At 34.7% G+C, this 13,702-nt stretch overlaps 1 protein-coding gene across 1 annotated transcript in view; it reads right to left on the bottom strand.

Moving 5' to 3' along the window:
- Positions 1 to 275: 275 nt before the first annotated feature.
- Positions 276 to 13,702, bottom strand: part of LOC137406873 (uncharacterized) — an 86,214-nt gene continuing 72,787 nt past the window's right edge. The window contains exons 9-12 of the mRNA XM_068093478.1: positions 5,992 to 6,214; positions 5,668 to 5,868; positions 4,711 to 4,817; positions 276 to 1,105 (exon numbers count right to left, since the gene is read on the bottom strand). Coding sequence (XP_067949579.1) covers positions 962 to 1,105; positions 4,711 to 4,817; positions 5,668 to 5,868; positions 5,992 to 6,214 — 675 coding nt within the window. The 3' untranslated portion in view covers positions 276 to 961. The remainder of the gene's footprint in view (positions 1,106 to 4,710; positions 4,818 to 5,667; positions 5,869 to 5,991; positions 6,215 to 13,702) is intronic.

The following is a 13,702-nucleotide window of genomic DNA, read 5'->3' as shown; positions in this document are numbered from 1 at the left end:
AAAACACAATTTGAAAAAGAAAATGCTTTTGATTTTCACAGTTTTAATTAACCTCGCACCTCAATCACCCATGAGGCTAACCTCAATATACTGACAAAAATTATTTGTCACTTGAAGAAACCTTTTTTGGAAAGATTTGCAGATCTCTACGGATCTGAGCATCCGTACTCCAATCCGACTGATCGGAAGAATCCATTTGATTACATTTTTGTTGTAACTGTTGAAATACAGATGGAGCTCAATGATTTATAAGCAAATGACTTGAAAGAGAAGCATGGGAAAGATAGACTTGTTGTATTTTACAACTACATACTTAATAAAGAGTTCCAAAAACTTGAAACCTTTGCCACTATTGTTAGGAACAATTCGTCTGAGAGCAAATATTCTCAGAAATGAAGTGTGTTAAGTCAGCATATATTGAACACTATTGACTGATGAATATGAAAGTAATGCTCTTGATAGGATGCAAAACTAAACATTGATAATATCTTAAAAGCCAAACATCATTTCACAAATCTCATTGACCTTTTTGTCTGTTTTGCTTATAAAATATGGATATTTACACAGTATGTCTGGTCTAACTATCATTTTGTTAATTATCCCTTTTAGATAGTTATTTACTAAAGTAAATAAACAAGTTGGCTGTTGTTATTGTCTGTTCATTGCCCCGTCACTCAACCGTGATTAACATGGAATACAAACCTAGTCTTTCTTCTTTTCCCCTCAGCTTCTTACCACTTGCAAGTATTGAACAGACTGATAATAAGACCTGCCCTTGTTTAGTTATCAGGCTCATAGTAAAAGGTTTGGTGATCCCTGAACAAGGGTAAATATCAGATTCATAAATGTCTGATGAGTAGATGCAGGTTAATATGTGACACGCATAGACAAAGTAGGGAAACAGTGTGCTGCATGAAACTGGCAGCAACTAGTTGGCAACAGTCTGAGAAGTTGAAAATACTCATGCTTCTCCATGGTATCCAGGAAACAGGTAAAGTTTTCTTTGCCTTGTCAATGTACTGAAGTCAAAAGGCATTTGACCATAACACCGTCTTGGAAACTCGCCAGCTAGATCTTTTGTTTGGTTAGTAACATTCTCTCGAATCTACAGAAAACAGTGTGGGTAAAACAATATTTTCTTTACCAGAGAATTGTTTTATTAAGAGATGAAGCAAAGATGCATACATTAAATACAATTGCCTGAGAATGGTAAAATATAGTCCAAGCATACTGGAGGTCAAGTAAGAGTTATTGCTGAATGTTAGAATTAGCATTTGCTCTGAAATGACTAAGGGATCTTAGGATCTAAGGGTGAACTTTCACCTAGGAGTGATAATGAATGCCTTAATTGTGGTAGTTGGGAGCACCGGCTTGCAGTTGTCTTGCAGCAAAATATTTCACTGGCAATAGAAAAGGTCATACTAATATTGACCGTGGTAGGAACGGCTCTGCATGAGGACTCTTGGAGAGAAAGGTTAGTGAAAACCATATTATTCTTGACTAGAGATTTGTTTCATTAAACGATGAAGCATAGATGGATACATTAAATATAATTGCCAACAATTATAATATAATATAGGCCAGTACACTTTGCCTATATTATAAAATATAGTTCAAGTATACTGGAGGTTAAGTAAGAGTTATTGCTGAATGTTAGAACTAGCATTTGCTCTGTAACGGACTGCACAGCTGAGTGCACTGAAACTTACAAGATTCTTAAACTTTGAAAGCAACGCCATAAAAATAATTATTAACAGTATCAGGCTAATAGTAGTTTCCATTTACATTACACAGTTTCCAAAATCCATTTACAATTACGATGGATTTCATACTTTTATTTTCAGACTATAACCCTCGCCTAGAGTACAAGCAGTTAAATGTTTATCATTATTTCTGCAAAGTTTTCTAAATAGCAACACGGAAAGGTTTTGCTTTGCTATAAAATGGCTTGGACGGCAATATAACCTAGTTTGGCATTGCAGAGGAAGAGTTGATGCAAGCAGGCACTGGAAAGTATTGAATAGCGAGAAGAAGATGAAATGGTCCTATACGAAAACCACAATCAGAATTCAACCAGCCGAGCAAACGCAAATACTTTTGTTTCAAAAATGTTAATTTTTGTTTTCGCAAGTAAGGTATTATAACTATGGTTTGTTTACGTCACTTGTTCTTGAATATATATTTATAGCAATTGATAGATTACAATTATATAATTTATAAATTTATAGGTTTATATCATATAATCGAAACTTGAATTACAATGGATCGACACTCATAATTATTTTTCTATTGCACATGAAAAGCTAGTTTTGGCTGCAAACTGTCCCAAACCTATTAATGAGTGCAATGAACTTTAGTCCAACATTGTTAAATATAGTTATAAAATAAAAACCATGTTTTCAAATTAAAAAAATTGAAAGCTCCAATAAACCGCAATGCAGTTTGTACGATCATTGTAAGTTATCGCAAGAAATAGATAGGAACTGAGAGAGATATTTCTCAGTTTCTCATTGCATATATATGAAGAGATCTACGACAAGTTGGAGGTAAGTTATAGCAGGTTTATTGCATCAAAAACGTTGAATTTTCTCAGCTTGAAAGAGGGTGGAAAATATAGATGACATTCACTTAGCCAGTAAATGGGTAAAATTCAGCTTTCCAAAACAACTAAAATGCCACCTCCATTTGAACATCACCTTTAATAAAATGCCACTACGGAGAAAGGGGTGAAAAATAGTGCGCCATGGCATCCAAATAGAGGTTTTACAGTAATTACTTGAGGGTGATCAGGATGTCTTAATGCTTGAATAAATACAGCAAATGGCTCTTTACCTTTTCTTTGTGAAACAATCATACAGATATACATGTAACTACTATTTGTTAATAGCAAATCCTGGGTGGCAACATAACTCATGGCTCTAGGAGCTAAAGTGATGCGTATTTCTAAACAAGCAAACATAATAACATTCCAACCTTGACAAATATTAAAATATACTACAACTAGCCGTGCTACCCGGCATTGCCCGGGTAATAAAAAATCTTTGGACCGAAAATTGATTTGTATTTAACATACATGTATAACAAAACTTGCCACTCTAGCATTCAAACTACATATCATGAAAAAAGTGTGTCGTGTAGTTGAAATAAATTAGGAGAGAAAATAAAACCAACTGTAAAGGTTTTAAACTTTTTCAGACAACTGTAACTTTCAAACTTCATGTCATGAGGAAAAGGTTTTCAAACACCTGTATATTTAAAAGTTCATAACTTTCAGCGACGTAAAGATTTTAATAACATATTGTGGAACCTATTCTAGCGGAACTGTTCTAGCGTTGCTAACCGAGTTTTTCGAGATCCGAAACAATTTTTTACATTAAAATAAAATTATGTAGATTTTAATCTGTTCCAAGATGAAAGAAGCTTGGGTAAATTCGGAGGTATACTTTGATAAAGCATTTTTGCAACATTTTGCACCATAAGCTGTACTGTATACTGCATACTATAAATAGAAATGGATATATATATATAGATCGTGTTTAATTTTAATAAAATGTTTTATATTTATGATGATGGAAAAATAAAGCAACACTAGTACGTAATAATAAAGTAAACACTTAGTACGTTTGGCTTTTAAAACATCAAAAACATTAAAGGTTGAGATACAATACTAAAATGCAAAAGTTTACAATGAAACAGCAAAAATGCAACTGATCAGTTACATCAAAAATCCTAGGATAAAGAAAATATAAACAGCAATGGCCTGTTTACTTTATTATCTTTAAAGGAGACTCATCCTCTAAAACAATTTAGGGTAACTCGACTGGAAGGGCTATTTCTCTAGCAAATTTCTTCGGTAGAGGAGGCGTCATCCGACAAGGTTTCTCCCTTTTTGTAAAGAATTTATGAAGCGTTAAATGCTTATCCGTTTCCATGCATTTCCGGAGCTTTGCTAAATGCAATGCGCATGCTCCAGTTTTGTCGAGAACCGAATTTATGTTCAAGCTCCGAGGCAAACAAATCTCAAAATCTTTGGTGGAAAACTTAAGGCTAAAATAATTAGCACGCGCATGCTGTATATTTTATATGAAAACGTATCTGATCACTATGGCATTCTAGCTCAATGGTAGAGCATCCGGATAAAACACTCGTCGATGCAAAAATCGTTGTGAGTTCCAATCCATCGGAATGCAGAATATAAAGGTTTTAAGATCTATAGCCAGAAAACCGACAGATATACGATACACGACGACGGACGGACATACTTTCAGAAATATATAGATATTACAACTAATTCCATTAAGACAGTCAATGTTTTTCAGCTTTAATCTTCAAAGACAATACATACAACTATAATAGACCCACCCTGGTGTTTTAAGATTGTCTATAGGCTTTAAATAGTTGTGAAATTTTTCTGGCAGAACAAATTCTAGTCAGTAATCTAATGACTCTTGTAGCAACATTGAATCATTTTTATCCATTCTAAACTCTCTCACAGCAACACAAGTTAATTCATGTTTTATTAGTCTTTAGTTTCCTAGCAACAGAATATACATATAAATAGTACATTTTAAGCACTCCATAAAAACTTTAAATAATTAGTTTAGTATTTTATTTCAATTATTGCTAGTTCCTTTAACAATACTGTTTGAAAATGTACTGATTTCACTAAGTGTCATACATACACAATGAATATAAGATAAGTGGACTCACTAATTTGAAGAGAGACTCAACATCAGTATCATGAGAATGCTTGTAGAATCCATAAACCAGATTAGCAATCAGGAATGAACCTCGATCATCTCTTATAGATGCGTACTCTAGAAGTATTTGATAACAGATACTTTCGCTAATGAAAATAAACGAAATTATCAAGAAAAAGTAAAACTTGGTTATGCAAGATACATATCATTTCATGTGTACTACGATAGAAGCCAGCTGACTTATAGCAAGGACACTTGGATTGATAAAACCACATGATGGTGAGTCAGGTGATACAAGGATTGGGCAATGGGTGACTTGACCACAAATTAGGCGGCAGAGCCTTAAAAGCCTGCTACTGTATTAAAGACCCAGATTTGCCATCTGATACATTCTGACATACATTCTGATATATGGAACTGGCCATCAGAAACTATATAAAGGACAAGGATTCACCATCAAAGGCAGAAGAAGTTACAGTTTTCTTATACATTATTTATATCTTAAAGCGTAATTAAATGCAAATTTATTCATCAAACTTCACCTAGAAGTTATTATCATGTGCATTGGTGTGGTGAAGTAGAGGGTCGAGTTGACTTCTTTTACATTACTTTATATAAAGTACTGATTCACTCACTCATTCATTTATTTATTCATTTATTCATTCATTTACTTATAATTCTTATCTGTATATTTTCAATACTCCTTCACTCTCTTGTGTACTTAGTGTGTACTGTGGAACTTGTACAAAGTATTTTCATGATGTAATATATTTTATATTATTTACCGCTTTGAAGGGTTCAGAAGATTTAACACTAGTTATGGTTAGTGGCTGAATACTATGTCTCATCAATGAACTATGCAGTTACATTAGCAATTTTATCCCACATCCTTAAAGAAAAACATGTATCTTCAAACCCTTTAACAACTACATGTATATCGTAGCCTTTAATTGAATCTCTAACTTACTGTTAAAGCTAGCCTTGATCACAATCAAATCTTCCATGCTGAAATGTTTAATTGTACGATCTGATGTTGGGGGATCTCTGGATCGTACAATTCGTGATTCTGTAAAATTTTCTCGTTGAAAAGGTCCAGGGTGTTGTGCATCAACTACTTGTGATACGACTTCCAATCGATTGTCATGCTGTTCTCCAAAGTCTTTTAGGACTGCAAACAAATATAAAGTGATAAATCATTCTCTTCCGTCTGAAATGCATCTAGCATGTTATTTGGTTTCAATAGATTAATTATTTAAACTTTGTGTTTTTATTATGCTTATAAAAGTCTTACATCCAGCACACGCTTGAACAATCACCATCTTGGGTTTCCCAGCCATATGTTGAAATCTCTGCGGAGATAACAAGAAGTAAACATCATCAAGTTTGATCGAATTAAAATCACTTCCGCTTATCTGGTCATCCTCCTGTCCATGACTCATAATCACCAAAGCAAACATGCCATAGTCTTCCGTTTCCCTGTCTTGGGTGACTGACTCCACTGCTTCCAACATCTCCTGCACCAGAATAAGCAGACAACAATTAACCTTTCAAAAACATCTAATGCTTGTCTCATTTTCCTACATGTCTGCCTCTCTGGATTTCCATAGAGCTATAAAATATTCTTCATTAACGAAATATAAATAAAAACTGCTCTTAAATCTTTGAAAACTGTTGAAGTGAAGAATTAAGCCCATAGATTAGAATCTACTCTCTTTTAGCAGGGAGCTGTCTAGATTTCAAGCTCCAAGATGACTTCTCCCTTGCTTAGCTGTAAACATTCGAGCCAAACATAGGTAGACCTATGTTTGGCTGGCTATATCTCAGCTTCTGGCTGGTCAATCTCCATGATTCTTTTTTTAGAACATCAGTCAACACCTCAAGATAAATAATAAAGCATAATGATATTATACTTTTTCTATTCTTTAATTAACTAAATATGAATAAAAACATGGTTTAAATTTCATGAAAACTATTGAAGTGAAGAATTAAGCCCTTAGATTAGAATCTACACTCTTTTGTGCAGAGACTTCTCTAGAGTTCAAGCTCTTAGAGAACTTCTACTGTTCAGCTTTCGGTCAATAAATAATATACATCAATAATTGTTTCATCGAAAATTACTCCTAAAATTGCTTAATAAAAGTTTAATTCAATGCGAAATATTTGGGTATATCAGTTCATAATTTGATGAGGAATGAAGTTTTTCTGCAAATAATTTATAGTTTAAACTATTGATACAGTTTACTCTAAGGCTTATCTAATAATTTAGTGAGTGAATCGATTTTAAAAAATCAATTCAATATTTCAATCATTAATGCGCAAATTTGACAAACAAATTTGGTAATTTAATGCATAGTGTAATTTAATCACTGTTTAATTCATTAATTTGATTATAAATGCTAATATTTTACATCTTAATTTGTCAATTTACTGCATAGTTCTATTTGAACATGAATTAACTTGTTAACTTAATTTTTAACAGCATTGTTTTTAAAGCTAACGTGTTAATTTAATTTATAAGTTGAGCAAAAACTAATCCAACTAAATACAATTCAATACATTTATATAAAAATTCTATACATCTGTATACATGTTCTATGTGGCTAATAGTGTCTTGTTAATACATAATTGTGTTATTTTAAAAGTAAGCAATAACCTATTCAATTGTAAATACAATTTAACAGCCAGAGCTGTAAACAATGATTTTAGAGGTAATTTGAATTTTATACTATACACTAATCTGATCAATATCTAATGATGGAACTGGAATCAAAAGACACAAATCAATCAATTATTAGCAGAAGCAAGCTTGTTGCACACTGGGAAATCTAGCTAGTAGAGAGTTATGTTCTCACAAACTGTACACCAGAAGAAAGACTTTTCAGCGGTGCTGGGCAGATTTTTAGGCCAAAAAAGTGTAATTTAAGAGATGATAACTATAATAATTCGCGAATTAATTAATCTGTAAAAGCCGCTAGCAATACAGTAAAACCTCCAAGTGCGTATACCATGTGTATAGGATTCTATTTTGCTGAGAAACATATGTCAATCATGCTAAGCTATAAACTTTTGGCTGTATCCCGAGGTTTCCATGATTGTTCATCGATTTGGAGGCTTTTGGTGAACCAACAAATTGTGGTAAGTTATGAGTTTTTTCAACATAAAGAATTACAGAAGAGATTTTTTTCGATGATGACCCAGCACCGAACTCCGTATAATTTGTGACAACCTTGAATAATTTTGTAAAGAAGTGTGATGCATTGGCAATGAGCTTAACTCAAAGCCCCGGCGATGATTTTAAAAAAGTTTGGACCTCAGCTACATTTACTAAAGGTGCGTTTACACCAGGCCAATTTGTCGGAGTTGCTTCAACTCCGATAGAGTCGGAGTTGGAACCGCGTCTAGTCTGTCTACGATTTGAAATACGTTTTTTTGCAGAGGCTTTTACACCGGACCAACTCCAACTCCGATTATTCAAAATGGGTCACTATTTTAACCAATTAAATACAACATCGATTCCATTTTGAGCGCTTATCACCATAAACGGAAACGATAACCTTGCCATTGATTCATATCACACCCGCACTGATTTTTACAGTAATTCTTTTATTAATAATAGTAATAATTTAGTTCGTCGAAAGTAATTTTTTCCAATGATGGAACAAGACAACAACGATTTACTACTGTGTTGTGTTGCAGCTGCAGTCGTTATAGTTTTAGATGAAGTCGAAGAAAAACAGGTACGTACGCATATTTTAATTTGGATATATAGTCAATTGTTTAAGCTATTCATATTGTTAAAAATTTAATTTAACAATATTGTTCACGGTTGTTCACCAATGTTTCAATTCACATAATTTTATTAATTGTCACTGTACCCGGTTAGAACAACCGTTAGAAAGAATATTGCTTATATTTATCGAAATCTACTTCTTTACGATCTACTTCTAAACTGCTTGGCTTTATCATCAACCAGACCACATCTCATTCATTTCACATAACATATCATCTAACCTACGTTTATTTTATAACATTCGTCATCTTATGAACTTTGATATTGCCAGACTACATTACTATAATTTTATCCATTCTTATCTTATATATGGCCTACATGTGTTCTACTCTACAACACATGTAAAATCTTCTAAAACAAAACTCAAACTACACCTACTATCCTCTGACCAATAATACCATTCACCAAATAGCCTTACCTATTTTAACATTTTTATATAACACATTGTTTTCATAACTATAAATTTGTTGTCATAGATATGCGTAACTATTTTCACAGAGTTTTTGTTTGTCCACTTTTTGTTTAAACAATACTTTTTGTTGAACACTGGTTTTTAGTTAGTTTACTTGCTGTGGTACCTTGTGGAAAACATATTGTAAAATATGACTATTGATTACCACAATAAAGATTGCTCATATATATATTACCTATTAATTTTCTGGAAAATCTTTCCTCGATTTGTGCCCCAAACCGATTTTTCACATGATTGCACTACTGCATGTTCTGTGTATCTGTAGGAAGATTTGAGAAAGGGTAAACCATGGGTCGGTCCAATTACTGGATCACGTACCATACATGGTGCTTTTTATTCAACTGTGCCAAAGCTAATCGATGCTACTGGCGATGACAAGCTACCGTCCAACCGAGTTGGCATGTTCCAAAATTACTTCCGATTGTCTAAAGAAGAGTTTTGGTTAGTTTTATCGAAAGTGGAGCTAGAAATAAAGAAGCTAGATACCCACTATAGAAAAGCTATTACTGCCGAAGAAAGATTGATGGTAACACTGAGATACCGGCGCTAGTTTAACTCAGCTGCATTATGAATGGCACATCTCAGTTGCTAGCTTATCACAAATAATTTCCGAGACTTCAAGAGCAATATACAATTGTTTAAAAGATGACTTTATTAAAACTCTGTCTAGTGTGCAAGAATGGCTCAACATCTTGACTGATTTGGAACAGAAATGGAATTTCCCAAATGCCATTGGTGCCCTTGATGGCAAACATGTCATGATGAACAAGCCTTGACGTGCTGGGTCTGAGTACCATAACTACAAGGGGCAGGAATCAATTATCTTGCTGGCTATGTGTGACACCAATTACTCTTTTTTGTATGTTGATGTTGGGGCACAAGGTCAAGCTTCAGATGGGGGTGTTTTTGAAGTGAGTACGCTGCAGGCATCATTGACCAGCAATAATATTAATGTACCGCCTGCCCGCTTGCTGCCAGGGTGTAAAGAACCTTTGCCTTATGTAATATTAGCCGATGAGGCCTTTCCTTTAAAATCTCACTTGATGTGACCATATCCGAAAAGGGTTTTGACAGACGAGAGAAGAATTTTTAATTACCGTTTGTTACGGGTTAGAAGACTAATTGAAAACTCTTTTGGAATTCTCTCTTCGACATGGCGAATTTTACTTTGTCGCATTGACCTTCAACCAGATAAAATTAGAACCATTATATTAGCTTGCTGCGCTCTTCACAATCTCATTCGCAGTTCTTGCCATCCTCCTGAAGAAACAGTGCCACCATTACCTCGAGAACCGTCTAATCTAGCAGACACTATACCTAGTGTTGAAGCTCGACCCGTTAGACCAACTGAAGCTGCTAAGATGGTTCGGGAACAGTACTGTGATTATCTCAACAAAGATGGAGCAGTCTGGTGACGAGAGAGAGAGAGAGAGAGAGAGAGAGAGGGAGAGAGATGGAGCAGTCTGGTGACGAGAGAGAGAGAGAGGGAGAGAGAGAGAGAGAGAGGGAGGGAGAGAGAGGGAGAGAGAGGGAGAGAGAGGGAGAGAGAGGGAGAGAGAGAGAGAGTACGCATTGTTACAATGGTACAAGTAAACTTAATTTGAAGCATTTTATAACTAAGCTGCTTGAAATTCATCTTTTGTGTTTTGACATTTCTCATCAGCAATTTGTGTGCAGTGATACAAATAATTGCAATCATTTCAAAAATTTTAACACGGTTCACCTGTAGTTTGGTGAGCATATCTAATACGGTATCTTGCAGTAGTAAATGACAATGACCTATGTTTTAGATCTGTCAAGCAATGGTAACACAGTCATGGATTGATGAATTATTATTATATTCGACGTACATCAACCAACACTACAGGAGCTCATTTGATCACATCAATTATGTTGTTTGCCATCGACTGTACAGCACTTAAACATTTGGCTCAATGGTACAGACAGTGTCTAAAGTGCATGTTTATTGAATATTTAAGTCCTATTGATCTGTGAAAAAACATTCTCACACACTTATGAAATATACAGTGGTGTGCAAAATAAACTGGACCTCTTTTCTGGGAAACTAAAAATCTCATTTACAAACTTTGTTATTCACTGTAAATATAGTCTGTAAATTTAGTTTATGGCCATTAATTATATATTAAATTTCTCCTATTTTTGTCCTTGTTTTACATATATAAACAAAGCAGCTGTTAAATTATATTTTTTAATAATTATGTAGGCTGAATTCTGATTATTTCAATTTTTTGAAATTTTGCAAATTAAAAAAATGAAATGTGTAGGTTTTAACCTACATAATGATTTAAAAATATAATTTTATAAACTGTTTTATTTACATATTTGAAATAAGGGCAAAAAATAAACATTTAATACATAATATATGGCTATGGACCAAATGCAGAGTAGGTAACCATGTTGTACATGAGAATGTTAGTATTCCCATAAAAGAGGTATATATGCAGAAAATATAAGCTTATGATTATATAAAATTTGCTGGTACGATCATATTAAATAGCTCGGATCAGTGTCTGCTTCAGTTGATTGACCATATATAGGTGCCGGTGGTTGTTCTTGAAACCGAGCCTCATGAAGAATTTGTTGAATTTTCAACAATGCGGTCGAAGCTACTCGCTTGATTGAAATTTGGCGGAGCTGCTCAGCAATCATCTTGCCAGCATAGTCAAACTCATCTAATTTTGCGTGCCTACTTGCTTGCACTGTCATCATAGTGTCTGTGATAGCTTTTAAAGCTTTAGCTCTAGTTTCTTCGGGCTCCGACTTCTTGCTCTTCAGCGACCGGGATGCCTGAACTGCAGTTTTAGGTTCGGGCGCACTTTCACCATTCAATTCCTCGAGGTTGGGAGACGAGGCAATTGGTACAGCTAACACCAATGAATCTGATCTATCCATGTCAGCTTGACTGGCTGAATCTGTGGGTGCTGAAAAAGATGACGAATATGAGTTATTTGTAGATTTGTCATACAGTAGCGTGGGTATTGTTAAATGTACCATGTACAATTTGAAAAACTCTGTAAATGAACTACACACCTTCACTAGGCATCTCAATACTAGACTCAGTCTGATTGACATGCACCGTCGCAGAAAAGAACATTAGGCTGGTGTAATATGGCCAAGATGGTCGATAAGCATCTCCCGCCCCTGTTCCTGACCTCTGGAAACTGAGTACCTTTTTATATTCTTTCAGCCAGTTCGTCCATAGGTCTTAATATTTGGCTTTGACAATTTGAACTAAAATGAGACAAAAACATAAAATAAATAATTTACACATTAAATTCTTGTGTAGGTAAACGTGAGTGATCTCTAAGAGAGCCATCAACATTGATGAAAATAGGTGGCAGTTTGATGAGAGTTCAAATAAAAGCGATTATTAATAAATTTGTTGTAATAAACAAACTATGAACATAAACATTAATAATGTTTAATTACTAAATGTTTACTACCTTTGCTAGATCAGCTGTTTACACAATAACACTACACTGCGCACTATTGCTAGACCTACTAACCTGTACTGTTCAGCGACTTGGCTTACTCCACATATTGTCCTTGAGCCCGTGAAAAATAGTCCGGATGAGTATAGTTCCATATGTAAAACCGTGGTTGTAACTCTGTAATTAACTGCTCAGAACTTAGTGATTTCAATGCTTGTTTTAATTGATCTTTAGGTACAACCGAATAGACAGCCATGTTTTATGATTATATTTCCCCGCGCAATTGCCAGTTTTTGCAATATTACGAGATATGAATGGTCAATTTAGTGTTTCACTCCGACAAGGACGGCCGTCAAAATCGGACCAACATAGTATGCAGCATTTCACCGATTTTGTGCCGGTGACAAGGCAGTTTTTACAACCGATTTGCCTTTTACACCAGGCCGATTTTGACGGAGTTGAAACAACTCCGTCAAATTGGCCTGGTGTAAACGCACCTTAACACTGCCTAGTGGCTAGTTTTTAATTTTAGGTAGTAGTTATTCTCCCTTGCGTTAAAAAATAAAACTAATTAATCACGGATTTTAAAACTTTGCAGATTTAACTGCACGCGAACTCGCGAATTACTAAATCCATCAAATATTTTCACATTGCAGGGTATAATCCATATTGATTTTTTCCGAATATTTATTTTATATATTTAACACTCGTTTTGGTTTGGCAAATCTATAGCTACTGTCCGGAACATTAGTTAGTGGTCTTCAGTGTTTTAATTGGGCTTTATATTTGTTAAGCCATGTTCATTAAGATCTTTTGTAGTGACCAATCTCTGGGGCCAAGGCCATGAGGACTGCTGACGTTGAGGTGAAGGACGACAGGACCGAGCCGAGACCACGACCCGGTAAACAACACGGCTTTCGGTCGGCTGAGGGTTGCGGACACAGCCCTCAGTAATGCTTCCGGTCGACTGAGGGTCAACTGCTGATTTGGTTCTACAACCAAGGGGTAGACCAAGCCAGGAGCTATATATGCAACAGAAGCGATCAAGAGCAGAGCACCTGAAAGTCTCACACTATGCAGTTAGTTACACGTATATGTTTATTGAATGTTTGACTGTAACCTTGTATGTGTAAATGTCTAATATGTCTAATAAAAATATTTGCACAGGAAGTTTATTTTACTTAACATATAACAACAGTTACCAATATAACTTTCAAACTTCATATGACAAGAGCGTTTTATACAATTTAAATAAATTAAGAGAAAAAATAAAAACCCTGGAAAAGAT

This window comes from Watersipora subatra, chromosome 10 (genome assembly GCF_963576615.1).
Source record: "Watersipora subatra chromosome 10, tzWatSuba1.1, whole genome shotgun sequence".
Classification (NCBI taxonomy): Eukaryota; Metazoa; Bryozoa; class Gymnolaemata; order Cheilostomatida; family Watersiporidae; genus Watersipora; species Watersipora subatra.
The sequence above is the reverse complement of the archived record's forward strand: the minus strand, read 5'-3'. Positions and strand labels throughout refer to the sequence as shown.